Source organism: Saccostrea echinata, unplaced genomic scaffold, assembly GCF_033153115.1.
Source record: "Saccostrea echinata isolate AGI-Se365-2 ecotype Australia unplaced genomic scaffold, CSIRO_AGI_Sech_v1 ptg000042l, whole genome shotgun sequence".
Taxonomy (NCBI): domain Eukaryota; kingdom Metazoa; phylum Mollusca; class Bivalvia; order Ostreida; family Ostreidae; genus Saccostrea; species Saccostrea echinata.
The window spans coordinates 4,410,376-4,427,467 of record NW_026889791.1 but is presented as its reverse complement, the minus strand read 5'-3'; the positions used below and the strand labels follow the sequence as shown (position 1 = coordinate 4,427,467).

Here is a 17,092-nt window from a genome sequence, read left to right as displayed (position 1 = left end):
TTTCTTGTTGGTGTTATTTCTTATTATTAGTTAATCCTAAATTTGGCATTGACTTGATAAAATATCTTCAGACTGTTTTCTGAATTGTAACATACTCTAAAAGGATGTTTATTGATTTTTTAGATTTTCTTGATATATAGTATGTTAAATGGTTATATGAATGCTCACAAGATTGATTGACAATTTATAATCATTCAGTGTTCCTGAATGTAGAGATGTTGGAAGATGGAGACACAAACTGTGTTTGATCTGTTCAAAGATGTCAACTTTAGGTCACTGGTTGTCAGATATTTTGCATTTCTGTCAAATGCACAAAAAGTAAAATAACAAAATGTTCAAATCCTATGCAGAATGGAAAGGAAATTTAAATAATTTTGACCCACCCAGTAAAACGTAAACATTAACAATAACAGAGCTGCAGAAAATTATCCATTATATAACCCCTATATAAAACAAAGTCTATATTAAGGGGCCTGGACACAGATTTGAAGTTAATATTTTCTACAGTTTTCAGTATAATATCATGACATGTTGCTAAAGCATTTCACGCCGAAATATAAAACGTGCTTAGAAACTTCTTTTATCTGGAGATTATTGAAACTACAAATTTGGGGACATGTTTGAATGACACATATCCTGGCACTTTCACAAAGTAAACTTTCCTCTCACTAAGAAAAGTAGAAATCTTGTATATTAATGAAAAATATTAAAACTATAGTCCAGAAAATTCAGAGTAGAAATTTGAAAAAGCAAAACCAACTCACCAGTATTGTCAGTCCATGCTCAGTGATGTGTACAGGGTAAACAAATTGAACACACCCAGTAAAACATAAACATTAACAATAACAGAGCTCAAGCCTTGTTACATACTTTGACATGATGTTATGAAGAATGTCGTCATTGAATTCAAAGAATATTCATGTACTGGTAAGTTCAATTCATTAAAGTAAGATATTTTTTGAATAAACATAAAAATTTAAAATGTAAACAATGCAACTGTGTCCAGGCCCCTTGAAACACGTTACGAAACACAGTTTTATCTTTGGTTTGAATCATAGTACCGGTAGTATCATCTTTGGGAAAGATAGCACAAAATCAAGAGGAAATGTGCTGGTATGGGGTTTTTGCAGTTTTACATGCATTGTCTTGGGTTTATAACATCAAAATTGCTGTAAAGTGACATGGAATTAATATCCAATTTTACAAAAAGAACTTGAGAAACTATATCTGAAAACTAGTTAGTCTTGAAAACCTGCATATTTAACAAATTTATGGATAATTACCATTCTTCACTAAAATTTGCAATTCTAATTGATGTTGCATGTGATACAAGAAAAGGGTATCTGATTTTAGTTGCAAGTTCTTTTGTAAAATGCACCCTTGCATATTTTATACTGTCCAAAGTCCTTCAGAAAGAATTTCTAAAGATTGAAAAATCTTCCACCTGACAGAGTTTAATAGCGATTCTCTGTAACCACTTTAACTTCTTTGCCACGCATGGTCACCGATTTTGTTGAAACTTTGCCCATTATTACAACTTGACACCAGAAACATATATCAAATAAAACTTCGTTGCTATGTGTCTTGGTTGCCATGGTAACAGCCAGAAAAGTTGAAAAAATTGAGAATTTCAGCTACTTTGAATCTTTATTAAGCCTTAATAAAGAATAAGAATAACAAACAAACCATTCTCCCCAAAACCTGACACCTTGTTGCCACTTATGCTATAAAGAAACTATTTAGAATTTATCTCTAAGTAAGTGGTAACCATGGGTACATTTGGAATACATTTTAGATGCTGACAAATGCAGAAAAACGCTCAATATTCACTAATGATAGGTGTTAAATGATCAAACTCAATCAACAACCTAAGAAAAAACAATAAAAATATTTGACCTTAAGTAATTAGGTATTGGCAATATTATTCTAAAAATAACTTTCATGGTTACCATGGTAACACAGTGTTACCATCCAAAATGTGTTGCTAAGATTGGGTTAATGCTTCTATCTTCAGGAAAAACAATAAATTTCATGACTGGCACATATATATCCTTAGGACCTTGCAACACCGACAACATAAGAAAAATTGGGATTAATTTTACTTTGCAGTGTAACCATGGAAACAATGTACCAGTTGTTTTAAGTGATATTTTTTTGCTGCCTTAGGAATTTACTTACCTTTTATTCAAGAAACACATTATTTGACTCACCTTGAATAGTACTTATCTGGTAAAACTAAAGTTGAATATCATATATTGATAACGTTTGTTGAAAAATACAACACTGTTGCTATGGTAACCAAGAAGGGAAAATGTTCGATTTTGTTAATTTTATATCAATATTAAACCCTATGTGCCAGCTTTTTGCATCCAGTTAGAGATTGGGTGGCAGTCAAAATTGAAAGTCAGGTTAGTTGTTCAAAATTACCACTCATAAAAGTTTTGGGAATCTACATACAAGGGTACGTATCCAAGGAAATAGAATATTTTTCAGATTTTTATGTATATTTTTCCGACTTATTTCCATAGCAACGCTCTATTTAAAGAATTGAATTTGCATTTTTTGAAATGTGAGAATTAGGGTCACATGAACATCTTTAAAAATTGATCATTAGTTATATAGAAATATGCTTTTTAAAAAGATAGGATTAGATTTAATCACTCAGAGAGTAAATTTAAAATCCCTTCTTGGTATTAAAACCATGGCAACCATTGCCAACCTATAAGAAATATCATATTTCTTCCATGGTATATGTTACAAGGATCTTTTGTCTATTATTTGCTTGTATTTCAACCTATAGTTTTTTTTATTCTTAAGTGTATGATGTTATAAAATTAAATGAGCAAAATTATTACTTTTGAATACCTTGTTTCCATAGTAACGTATGTAATAGTTGATTTACCAAACATGTTTATCATGCATTTAAGACATCAAGCCTTCAACTTTCAGAAACAATCATTACCATTTGTTTGCTTTGCTGCAAACGTTAACTGTGGGACTCTGAACATGTTGAAAAATGCCATTTTTCAAACTTTAGGACATGTTGCCATGGTAACCATGTCACGTAGCAACCAATTTCTGCCTGATTTGAGTTTACGGTATCAAAGACTTTTATCATAGAGAGTTTGGAGAAATTCTGAGACTATGCGTGCCACAGCTTCTATATAAAAGTTCAAGTCGTTACAGAGAATGGCTCTTAATATCTTGCTTTTTTCCAAAGATTTTTAGCTACCCTTAGCTGAAAGTTCAAGTGAGATTTTTTGATCACATTTTGCCAGTCGTCTGTCTGTCTGTAAACTTTTCACATTTTTGACTTCTCATGAACAACTGGGCCAGTTTCATTGAAACTTGCCACAAAGGATCCTTGGGTGAAGGGGATTCAAGTTTGTTCAAATGAAGGGCCACAATGAGGGATCAAAGTTTTACATAGGAATATATAGGCAAAAATCTTTTAAAATCTTCTTCTCAAGAACAGCAAAGCCATGATTAGTCATATTGATATGGAAGTATTTTCAGATAGTGTGATGCAAGTTTGTATAAATCGTAACCCCTAGGAGCAGCTAGGGTGGGGTCACATCTGTAAAAATCTTCTTCTCAAGAAAAGCAAAGCCATTATTAGTCATATGAATATGGAAGCATCCTCAGATGCTGTAGATTTAACTTTGTTTAACTCAGGACAGCTGGATGTAGGTTGGGGTCACAACAGGGATCAAAGTTTTACCTAGTAGATAATGGGAAAAAATCTGCTCAAGAAGAACAACAGGCTCATATTGACTCAGGTGAGTGTTGTGGGTATCCATGTTCTTGCAGAAAAAAAAAATCACAGGCTTCAAAAATATGAACTTGATATTTTTTGGCATCAAAAACTTGGATTGATGGCTTGATACATACATGTACATGTATGACTTCACTTGTGTCCAGAGCTTTGTTGAAGTTCAGAGTCACAAGTCTAAAGATGTCAGATATTTGTCTTGGACAATGTATGAAGGGTTGTCAAAAAGTTGGACTGGTGCAATAAAAATATGTGAGAGAGAGATTTGAGATTTTGCACGCTTTCTAATGTGGCCATATGCACATAATTGTCAATGATTGACTCAATTGACTCGATTAATAAAAAAAAATGCTGACTATTCAGGTATCTGTGTTTTACATACCCAGTGCAACCTCAAATTACATTAGGTAATTGAAAATAAACAAGTCAAAGCTAGACAGGTCTAAAATGAAAAGGGCACAGCAAAGTGGAGCATTGAATTCACTGTAATAGAGGACATCAATCGCAATATTAATGATTTAAAAAGTTACAATTTATGTAAACTTAGATATGCGCCTATCAAGGTTTTGTTTTATGTGAAGCACTGAGGTTATACTTTCGAAAGCTGTTCGGAATTTAATTATTGAGACTCAGAGAGATTCTGATAACTTTCCTTTTTAATCAACATGCATTTTAAAGTGAAAATTGGTATGTACATTTTACAAACACAAATAATATATAAAAGCAAAAAATAATTCAAATATATTCTTTTAAATGACCAATTAATGTGTCCGTAGGGATACCCATTCTCCAAATCAGGTGTTAGATATTTGAAACTACCATGCACTAAGTTCTGGTTGACCAAGAGAATGTTTAAAAAAATTCATCAAATTAAACACATCACATTTAAATCTTTAAATTGACTCTATTTTGTGCAAGTTTGATAGGTTTATAAATAGAAATATAAATATGAAAAAGATTTTTCATCAGAAATAGGTATCTGATTATGACAGCCAAATGAAGCAGAGCAGTGGGCATGATTAATTTTTATAATTTTCATGTAAAATTGAATAGAATGTTCAAAGGACCTTCTAAATTAAACAAAATGCAGAGGAAAGGTGTCTAGGGCTCTAGTGTAATGTTAATTTAAACATTTTCCTGAAAAATCCTTTATCCATAGTAAAAGCAAAGGAGCTGAAGGACCATCAGATATTGACAAATTAACATTACCACTCTGAATGATGCATGTCTGGCTGTAAGAGATATAAGGATTTTCGACATTGGGTAGCAACAGCACACAGATTTGTAAAGGGGGTGGGGGTAAAAATGGAAAGAATTTGTGCCTGTTTGGTTCGTAGAATGTTATCAAGTAACGACAGAAAGACCAGTTGATGCTTCCCATCATAAAAGTCCACACCAGTTCCAGGAAGGCCCAAAATGGTATTAAAAAAGCTTGTAATACTCAGGTGACCATCAAGGCCCATGGCCTTCTTGTTCAGACCTCCAAATGTTGAGTAAAGGTGAGTTTTTGTGCTTGTGCTAGCAATCACACATACTAGTAATGTTTATTCACTGGTTGGAGGTGCTCAGACTCATAAATAAACAAAATCCTTGTACACATTTTATTTATACAACCACAGTTTAAGAGTGTTTTCCTGAAGAATTTCATTTGAAAAAGAATCCTCGTCATCAAGAACAGGGCTGTGCCTTTGTCCAGATGAGGTAGCAAACACCGGCAGTGTTGGATGAAAGCTGCAAAGAAAGCATGGGATATTTTCATTGAATAGTACTTATTGGTTCTCACTACTTAAAAGCCAAATGAATAAATTCAGAAAATTTTTAAAATTTAAATTCCAGTCCATTAAAAGTGTAGAAAAAAAAAAAGTAGAATTTCTGGAGTATATTGTGGCTTGAAATTTAGAATTTCTAGAGGATTTTTTGACATGGTATATAGGATTTACAAAGAATATTCTTATTGAGAATAAAGGATTTCTGAATATTTATACTGGGCCTTTTTTAAAAAGAATATTTTGAATTAAGAATTTCTTGAGTATATTTTGACTTGAATTCTAGAATTTTTGGATGATATTTTGAAAAAAAAATTCTAAAGAATATTTTGACTGAGTAATAAAATAACTGCCAGGCAAAATTTTGATGGGTTGTAGAATTTTTGAAGGATAAGGCCCAAAAAAAAAAATTGATCAATAGTTTCTCAGGCACTGCCGCATCAGGTCAAAAGCTGCCGCATTGATCAATTTTATTCACATACAGAAAAGGGAAATAACTCAATTTTCTTTTTTTCTAAGTTAAAAAGAAAATTGAGTTATTCCCCTTTTCATCCATGCTTAAAGATAGACGTTTTTATCAAATAAACAATATATTTCTTTTTTGAATCAACTTTTAAACATATGTTTGAAATAACATTATTTAAAGTTGAATATATATTATAATTAAGGACCCTCTATATACTAGAGGAAAATATTTTTTGGACATTGAGAAAATTATAGTGTGTAAAAGTGTAAGTATTGAGCTTATCTATCACATTTTCAACATAGGGTGCCTTGCATTTACCCCCAGGAAAAATGTTCAAAGACAATGAAGTCCTGATGAACATAAATCACTGTTGTTTACTTAAGTGGGCAAAATATCTGCAAATGAAGTGTACTATTGTTTCATCTTGGCCTATTAAAGTGTTATGAATGCTTGATTTGATCACAAATTAAGTAATAAATTGTACATTTCAATTTATTCTATTCTAAACTTGATCAAAGGGCAGATCACTCTATTTGCAAAAAAAATACCACAAAATCAGAACTCTCTAGTGTGCAGTGTATAGAGGGCTCTTAATGTATGAGAACAAAAAAAGTAAGAATCAGTTGATATCATCATTTTGTTGAACAACTGACAGGTAAAAAAGAGATACAGGTATTACCTACTTTAAAAAAAACCTTCCTGCCACATTGAATATTGAAATTTTTGGCCTGAGAAACTATTAATTAATTTTTGGGGGCCTAAATGGATTTGGATTGTTAAATTTTTAAGGAAATTTTGATTGGGATTGTAAGATTAATATTCTGAAGAGAATTTTGAGTAGTGTAATATTAAATTCTGGATAGTGTATTGACTGGGAATGTAGGAGAAATATTCTGGAGAGTTTTGGCTTTGAACTGTAGACATGACTGTGGTACAAACCAGATTCCATTCACAATGTCATCGTGACCTTTGAACTGTTGACAGGACTGTATTACATACTCACCAGATTCCATTCACTACCGTAAATCTGGAAATTTTTACGTCGATTATTTTTGCGAATCTGGGTCAAAAAGCTGTTGATTAATTTTTACGTTTCAAAATTTTGCCATTGGTGTTCAATTGAAATTGAAAAGCGTTTAAAATTTTCAACGCATGTACATATTACAATAAATCACGCATGTACTCGTACGTATACAATATTAAGCGATGCCAACGTTCAATAATCAGATACATACATACAATAAATTATGCATGTACATACAATATTAAACGATTGCAACGTTCAATAATCAGATAAAAATATTAAAAGCAATAAAACATCTAAACTGTTTAAAGTTGTCATAACGTTTTATTAAATCACGCATGTACATAAAACGATGTCAGCTTTAAATAACCTTCACATAAAAACATTCTCTACCGGGTATAAGAAGAGAAAAAACGTCTAATTAATATTGAATTACATAATATGTATAAAACTGGTCTCTCTTTCTTGGAGAAATAATTTAAAAGAGAATGTATTGAAGACACTTTCCATGCACGGATTATCACGGGTAATTAGCTAGTAGTATAAACAGGTTTCTTACATTGGCTACTGCTTATGAACACCTGTTCACTGGGTTAAAAAAAATAGCCACCAGCTGTCAGCAAACATTTTGTTTACATTTTTTGTTGTTGATTTATTTTTAAGAAAAATATTTTTGCAAATGCAATGCACACGCAAATTTGCTAAAAATTTATCTACAGTAAAAATTTCCAGATTTACGGTATGTCATCTTGACCTTTGAACTGTTGACAGGACTGTAATACATATTCACCAGATTCCATTCACTATGTCATCGTAACCTTTGAACTGTTGACAGGACTGTAATACATACCAGATTCCATTCACTGTGTCATTGTGACCTTTGAACTGTTGACAGGACTGTAATACATACTCACCAGATCCCATTCACTGTGTCATCGTAACCTTTGAACTTTGAACTGTTGACAGGACTGTAATACATACCAGATTCCATTCACTGTGTCATTGTGACCTTTGAACTGTTGACAGGACTGTAATACATACTCACCAGATTCCATTCACTATGTCATTGTGACCTTTGAACTGTTGACAGGACTGTAATACATACCAGATTCCATTCACTGTATCATCATGGGCTTTGAACTGTTGACAGGAGTGTAGTACAAAGTCTGTGTCTGGTCGTGCTTGGACAGGACTTTGAAGTGTGTCCCAAAGTGTCACCATTCCATCATGGTTACCAGAGATCAGGTATCTTCCTGTGCTGTTGTAAACAATTTTATCAAAAGATCAGGCATTGTACTGGCAGGCATTTTACAAGCTTGAATCCACCTCACCCATTTTAAAGAATTTAAATGCATATATTTAAGAGGAAGACACAGACAGATGACAAACTTGGGAAAACTCGTGTAAACATTTCATTCAGGTTAGTTGAACAATACTATAACCTCATTTTGCTTTATAAATGTGCTATTTTTTTCTTCTTTAAATATACATGTACCTGTAATATTTAAATACCACATTTATCATTAAGAATACAATCCAAATTTGATTTCTGAGCTCCCATATAGTATCATATGAAATAGCTTACTACATCATATTGATTTTGATACATGTTTATACTACTGTAAATCACACTTTATTTGTGAGAACTTTATTTTTTGGTAATTATGCAAGAGGGTCTGCTCACGAAAATTATATTCTCATATATTTTATTAGCATATATATTTACAGCAATAACCTGCATTCATGAAAATTTTGTCTCGCTTATAAACCAATATTGCGAAAATAAGGAATCACAAAAACTTGGTGATCTACAGTATATGTATATCAAAAGTAAACAGTGTAAATCAAAGCTTTAACAGATAAATTGACAACCTGTCTTGATCAAAATAAATCCTCTGGTTTGTTTCCACTTTCCTTACTGCCACAAATAGAATTTGTCCAGGATTTCGCAAATCCCAGCATAAAATCTCCGGATCCTATCATAAAAATAAAAGGAAAATTCAGTCTGCTATAACTTGTAACTGAAAATTTAATGTGTAAGAATCTTAAGACAGTATGTACTGCCAATAAGATCACCTTTCTTCCTCCACTGAATAACTTTGTACCATCCCTGGAGAATGCCACATGAGTTACTCCCCCTTGTTGTCCTTCAAATACACACACTGCTTCTCCTTGTGGCTCATAGTACAGTCCAACTAAATAATCAGAAAAAAAGTTAACTGCACAATGTTAGGGACTAAAATCATAACTTAAAAAATGCTTGAAGCTGAAAACAAAATTAATCTGACAACGTCGTTTAAATAAAAAACCCAAACATTTAAACAATTGTAATCTCAAACATCGATATATATCAAATACCCTGGTATGTCAAACTGAGTTGGAACTCCCTTTTGATAATGTATCTTTACCTCAATAGCTTGAAACCTTGAAAATCTAATCAAAAAGTTTTTTATTTGATACAATCAAGTTCAAGATAAGGAAGTTTGACTGCATATTTTATTTGCATGTCTATCATTCTTATTTGCTTCTGTTGTGCACAAGTAAATTTACTACATTCAGATTCACATATACTTTTTTAAATTGTGGATTCAACTGAAACAGGATTTAGTCATTTGTACTTTTATACATATATTCATTTAAGAGAGGAAATTAATTTTTGAGAATTCATGAGGACGGCGGCATATTTCATGAAGTGCATTAACGCTTCATGATAAATATGCAGGCATGAAGCGTTGTAGTTAATGTACCTCATAAATTCTCAAAAATTCAATTCATATCTTATATTTACATTAATTTTCTGATGACTTGCCACATATTTTTGCAATTCAATGATCATTTTTGAAAAAAAAAGTTTGCACTATTTTTTCATTTCAGTTACATCAGAATGGAAATATTCTTACTCATCCCACGGTAGTTCATGAGAACATGAACTTTTTCTAATTTGCAAAGAATCTTAAGGAAAAATGTGTGGAAATGTAAATATATTTAAACAATAAAATGCTTTCTTTGGTTGTTAGTATGGAGATTAATGTTGCAGTTGTTGCAGGAAAAAATGCATAAAAAAATAATTTTTTTCTGCAATAGCTGCAATGTTAATTCTCATACTAACAAACAAAGAAAGACATTTTATTGCTTATATTTATACCTTTTCAAAAAATTGTCTAAATTAGGATTATGTAGATTAAATATTGTATTATTGATATGGGTGTCATTGGAAGTTTCATTGATGGAAGAGCCACTGCTCAAGAAATCTTTACAGGTGTTATGCTTATTGCTGTTTACTGACTGATAAACAGCGATGGTTTTCTTAAGAAATAAAGGGGAAGATATTCAGTGGATGTAAATATATGATAGTACAAAGATACACACTGCTTCTGGAATATGATCCTGCTGCATACATTCCTCCCTGCGGACTCGGTGCCAGACAGGAGATTATCCCATACTGTCCTCCCACTTTACCAACTATAAAATAGAAACAGATCAGGACATACTCAAATCAAGATACACCATTCATGTAGTTGTAACATTTTCTGAGGTTCTTTTGATGAATTAATTACACAAAGAATTGCTGATGAATACTTGTCTTAATAGAGAAAGATGAAGATTAAAATTTACGCATGAGAGTTAAGGCTAGGTATGGGCGTTTCTGTGCAAATGAGCTAAAAAAAAAAGCATAAAAGGTATATTTATTTTCAGAGAAAGTTTTGATTATTTCCTTATGCATACTAAGTACCCACGATATGTTATAGACAGTACACATTATATTATGATGTCATTGTTCTTACCTACTGGAGGTAATAAAACACATCCACAAAACAGCTTTGGCACAAGGGATTACCCTATATGATTTTACATAAAAATTGCATAATGGTAAGAAGAATATTCTATAGATTAATAAAACTGCTGCACAAATCCTAGGCATTTTCTCATTTGATCGGAATTTGAGGAAACTTATACAGGACTGTACATTTTTACCCAGGTTCAACTTAAAACTTTACAAATAGAAATTATACAACTGAGCTGTTGATATTTGTGCAGCAATAACAGCAATCTGTGAAATATTTTGCTTCTAAATATGCCTTGTTTCAATTAAATAAAATAGAGCATGTCCTTGCGACAAAGCATTTTTGTTGATGTCCATTATAATCTTGTGTAGTAAAGAACAATGACGTTATAATTAATGTATATTGGCTATCTTATGTCGTGGGTACCAAGTATGTATTAGACAATAAGTTTTAACTTTCTCTGTATAACAGATATAGTCCTTAGGCATTTTAATTAGTTTATTTGCATAGAAATGCCTATACCCAGCCTTAACTCACCTGCGAAACTGGTACTGGTCTAGATCTTTTAGTTTCATCTTTGCAAAACCTTAGTCATTTACTCTTCTTGACAAAAAAATTGAAATGAATTCACTTCTTGTGGCACGGGGCTCACAGTGCTAATAGCCAAGATATCAATAATTATACTACTGTAAGTTAGTCCATTTACATGTACGTACCATATGTTGGTCTACTCTCACATTCTCTCCCTGGTCTGTCAGTGTCAAACACGCGTATCATCTTGTTGAAGCCACAATATATCTTTCTCCCATCCAAGCTATAACACAGGCTATAGGCTGCTGACAGCTCATCCTGTACACAAATACATGTATCTGTATAATTTGTATATAATCACTTGGCAGAAAAGGGAGGTAACTGTATCATTGTTACATTAAGACTGAATCAGACGTAATCAGACAAACCATTTGATTGTATGCCCTGTAGGAAGACACCAGCTGTCCTGTGTTAGCATCCCAGTTATGGATTGGATTGTCCTTACTGGTGGTCAGGAAACTTAAAATATACCACTTGATATTTATGACAACATTTATTCAATCTTTCGTAAAGTATTACATGTACCAAATATATAACCATTTTAGATTGTATACATTCAGTAAAAAGTTCAACAGTCATCAGATTTGGGTTATTAAATGGTTATGAGGGCAAAGGTCATTTTGTCAGCCTCAAGGTAAGACTTGTTGCCCAAGAGGATGATAAAATGACTATCACCCAAAGTCCCATTTAATACCTGTTTTATCATAACAAAGAGATCCTGGTTTATTAAACTGTGAACAAATTAATAATAATTAAGTAACAACTACAGATAAAACAACTTAAATTGATGTAATATTAAACAATAGACAAAATGATAATGGATAATCATTGTGTTTGCATGGTAACAAAAATCAATATTAATTAATATACATTAATTTCATTAACTTACAATTTTTTATTGCATTACAAAATAATAAAAACAAGAGGCCTATGAGCCACAATGCTCATCTGAGTAACCTAGCTTGGCTCTGTTGTTCTTCGGAGGAAGACTTTTGAAAGAGATTTGTTCCTGCATATTTCCTTGTAGAACTCTGATCCCCTACTGTAGGCCCACTCTACATGTTGGGGGCCCTGATATAAACAAACTTGTAACTTGTATCTACACTTCCTTAGGATGCCTGCACATTAAGACATGGCTCTACTGTACTTCAGAAGAATTTTAAAGATTTTTTTCTATATAATCCCAAAACTTTTTTGAAAAAGTTTTCAGCATGATTTAAAAGAAAAAACGCTTCAGTGACCCTGTCAGGGCCAAATGCAAATAGAAGGCATATTTGCTCTGGATGATAACATTTTTTATGCTACTGAGTGAATAGTGATTTTATCTCATTACACTGAAGGATAAATAATTCCAAAGATGACTGTATAAACCGTGGGTGTCAATTAAAACCCTGACAATGTAATCTGGAAAGAATTAACACACGTTCCACAGAGAAAACAGGAATAAAATTTTGACAACTTTGTATATTAATACTTGAATGCAATCACTACACTCAACAGTGAATATTTTTGAAGGATTCTAAGAAACTCACAAGCTTGGATCTGTGGTCTGATTAAACCAACAATAGTCATAAACAGTTCCTGTTTCACTAATAACTGTTGTAGGCTTCTGAAAAAAAGAAGAGATTTTCTTATTTAATACAAATAAAGATACAATACATTGATACTATTACATCTTTAACAGATGTGTTAGAGACAGATAGATGGCAGACAAAAGATGTCTTTCAAATTTTATTTTAACAGAACAGCTCGTTGAAGATTCATCTTGGGTGAGCTAAAATTTTTTACCTAGGCTATATAAGGATCTATGCATATGAAATTTTACAAATTTTAAGACTTTCTAGGTGTAATGAAAATCTTAACATTCTTTGGAATCCAGACATACATACAAAAATAAAAAGCTGTAATTACTTCATTGACTCTGCCATGGTCTGTCAGTTATTTATCATGTAAAAAATCAAACAGTATTTGTGAACAAGCTATGAGAAGGATATCCCCTGCTACAGTACATTATGGTTTTCCACAGTGACCTTAACTTCAAATCAGATTCTCTTTACGAGCAACATCTGTTCAGGTTTGGACTTAAAAATAAATTTGGGCTGATTTAATTGATAGGTTATATGAAAAAAAGCAGAATTTGTGTCAAACAAGACTTTTCTCAATTACAATATTAAGGCCTACATATTTATGTTCTATCTACCACTGACTTTGAACTTAATTACCAAATGATTTTTTAAGGTCAAGATCCATTATTGACCTTGCATTTGCCAGGATGACATTTGGTTATGGTCCAGATAAACCTATAGGTCAAATGTGAGCCTTGATCTTTCATTTTCCAAAAAAAAAATTTAGCAAGTTTTGATGATCATGTGTTCTCAATTACAATAATATATGGCTAATGTGATGTCAGACATATCACACATCTAAAAAAAAATGTATTTATTACTAAGTATGTAAGAAAACATTTTTAAACTTTTCATAATTTTGAAGTGATGGATATAGCCTAGTCTCTATGACAGTAACTGTATATTAACCAATTTATAACCTAACACATACAAACTTGTCGGCATATCAATACCGTATAAGCAGAATTTTTAGTGAGGATTTAATTTTGGCATTATTAACAAGGATTTTGATATCACTAAAATTGAATATCGCTAACAATTCATTCCGTAACGATGATTACAGCTATTTTTCCAGGCATTATAAATTGCTAACATTACTTCTCGATCGCTACAAATATATACCGTACCAATTTTTTTGGATAAATTGCTAAATTTGTGTCTCACTAAAAGTTCCACTTATCCAGTATTATTGATTTGTAATTGAATGCTGCATGTATATAAACACATATATAGCATTGTATATAGATCCTCTGCACAAAAGTACAGAAAAGCTTAAAACAAAAGGATAAAACAATATTTACCCATTCACCATGTTCAGAAAAACCTTGTTTGGTACAAATCTGTTCCTGTGCAAAGTTGTATGTGTAAAACTTGTTATCACTGGTTGTTGTCAAAATCATGTTCCCATCAACAGACCTGTTACAATATAACAAAAAACCATTACCAACAATTACCATACACATTCAGTTTCAAACAGATGGTCAATGTTAAAAGGTGATAGACCTAAGACCTCACCATTTACATCCCCTGTAATAGACCTAAAAACCTCACCATTTACATCCCCTGTAATAGACCTAAAACCTCACCATTTACATCCCCTGTAATAGACCTAAAACCTCACCATTTACATCCCCTGTAATAGACCTAAAACCTCATCATTTATATCAGCTGTGATAGAACTAAAACCTCACCATTTATATCAGCTGTGATAGAACTAAAACCTCACCATTAACATCCCCTATAATAGACCTAAAACCTCATCATTTATATCAGCTGTGATAGAACTAAAACCTCACCATTTATATCAGCTGTGATAGAACTAAAACTTCACCATTTATATCAGCTGTGATAGAACTAAAACCTCATCATTTATATCAGCTGTGATAGAACTAAAACCTCACCATTTATATCAGCTGTGATAGAACTAAAACTTCACCATTTATATCAGCTGTGATAGACCTAAAACCTCATCATTTATATCAGCTGTGATAGACCTAAAACCTCACCATTTATATCAGCTGTGATAGAACTAAAACCTCACCATTTATATCAGCTGTGATAGAACTAAAACCTCATCATTTATATCAGCTGTGATAGACCTAAAACCTCATCATTTATATCAGCTGTGATAGACCTAAAACCTCATCATTTATATCAGCTGTGATAGACCTAAAACCTCACCATTTATATCAGCTGTGATAGAACTAAAACCTCACCATTTATATCAGCTGTGATAGACCTAAAACCTCATCATTTATATCAGCTGTGATAGAACTAAAACCTCACCATTAACATCCCCTATAATAGACCTAAAACCTCACCATTTATATCAGCTGTGATAGACCTAAAACCTCACCATTTATATCAGCTGTGATAGACCTAAAACCTCATCATTTATATCAGCTGTGATAGAACTAAAACCTCACCATTAACATCCCCTATAATAGACCTAAAACCTCACCATTTATATCAGCTGTGATAGACCTAAAACCTCACCATTTATATCAGCTGTGATAGACCTAAAACCTCACCATTTATATCAGCTGTGATAGAACTAAAACCTCACCATTTATATCAGCTGTGATAGAACTAAAACCTCACCATTTATATCAGCTGTGATAGACCTAAAACCTCACCATTTATATCAGCTGTGATAGACCTAAAACCTCATCATTTATATCAGCTGTGATAGAACTAAAACCTCACCATTTATATCAGCTGTGATAGAACTAAAACCTCACCATTTATATCAGCTGTGATAGACCTAAAACCTCATCATTTATATCAGCTGTGATAGACCTAAAACCTCATCATTTATATCAGCTGTGATAGACCTAAAACCTCATCATTTATATCAGCTGTGATAGACCTAAAACCTCACCATTTATATCAGCTGTGATAGAACTAAAACCTCTTCTTTTATATCAGCTGTGATAGAACTAAAACCTCATCATTTATATCAGCTGTGATAGAACTAAATCCTCACCATTTATATCAGCTGTGATAGAACTAAAACCTCATCATTTATATCAGCTGTGATAGAACTAAAACCTCATCATTTATATCAGCTGTGATAGACCTAAATCCTCATCATTTACATCCCCTATAATAGACCTAAAACCTCACCATTTACATCCCCTAAGATACTGGTCCCTGTCAAACTCTGTCCTTGTTAGTAGTGTATGCTTCTGGATCAGGGAGCCTTGGCAGTCACTGAAACAGTTATAAATTTTTCATTTACATCATACAGTTATAAACTTTTCATTTACATCAGGTATGTGTTTATCATAATTATTGAGACACCCTTCAAGTTCCTGTGACATGAAGGACTCATTATACAGAATTTTTTCAATATGATAATCATGCACATTTGTCCAATGCAGCTTTTTAATGAGGAATTATTTACATTCTGTATTTTGATAGCCAACATTTCAAATACACTCTGTATCAAAAGTTAATGAGTTTCCATTTTTAAAAAGGTTTTTTTTGCCAATAAATTATAGAAGATGTACTTTTAATGATACAACAATATAATTGGTGCATAATTAATGCCTTCAATTTATCATAAATTAATACACAACTGTGTTATATACTATACCTTGAAGCTGTGTTTTCTGTAGGAACTGATGTGGAAATTTGTTTATTTAAACAATTAATTTCTACACTTTCTGTGTTTACATTATGAGATTCACTTGCGGGTTTCAGTCCAATGATATTTTTGCTAACTTCCACATCCATACTCTCAGAAGTAAGGAGAGGTGCATCACAAGAAGATTCAGCTACAAAACTTGAGGTAACATCTCCCAACCCCACAAGTACATCATCAACATTTTCATGACCACTGGATGTATTTTTGTCATCTTTACTGAGCTCGCTTGTGAACGTAACGTTAGATAATGCAGGTTCCAAACTCTCTTGGGTTGCCTTGTCACTGCTCAATGTATCCTCTGCTTCACATTTATTCTCCATTTCTTTCATTATTTGTACATTGAACGCGGCAAATAAAAAATTTTATACCAGTACAGCACCACTATATTTCTTTATCAGAATCTCAAAATCTTGG

At 32.4% G+C, this 17,092-nt stretch overlaps 1 protein-coding gene across 1 annotated transcript; it reads right to left on the bottom strand.

Annotated features, from left to right (window-relative positions):
* Window positions 1-5,358: 5,358 nt before the first annotated feature.
* LOC133201193 (telomerase Cajal body protein 1-like) lies at window positions 5,359-17,090 on the bottom strand. The gene is made up of 11 exons (XM_061336982.1): window positions 16,628-17,090; window positions 16,156-16,242; window positions 14,331-14,445; window positions 12,937-13,013; window positions 11,773-11,863; window positions 11,530-11,662; window positions 10,398-10,490; window positions 9,105-9,223; window positions 8,901-9,004; window positions 8,134-8,286; window positions 5,359-5,503 (listed from the first exon to the last, which is right to left on the bottom strand). Exons 1-11 carry the CDS (start codon window positions 17,005-17,007, stop codon window positions 5,374-5,376), a joined length of 1,482 nt encoding a protein of 493 aa, XP_061192966.1. The 5' UTR covers window positions 17,008-17,090; the 3' UTR covers window positions 5,359-5,373.
* Window positions 17,091-17,092: the final 2 nt, after the last annotated feature.

What these genes read in the sequence shown, in the direction of transcription:
- LOC133201193 (XM_061336982.1), bottom strand. Translation starts at nt 17,007, where the DNA reads ATGAAAGAAATGGAGAATAAATGTGAAGCAGAGGATACATTGAGCAGT. An exon ending in TATTCAGTGGAGGAAGAAAG is followed by an intron (nt 9,005 to 9,104) that starts GTGATCTTATTG and finishes TTTTTATGATAG; the next exon opens with GATCCGGAGATTTTATGCTG. An exon ending in ATTTATTTTGATCAAGACAG is followed by an intron (nt 8,287 to 8,900) that starts GTTGTCAATTTA and finishes TGTTTACAACAG; the next exon opens with CACAGGAAGATACCTGATCT.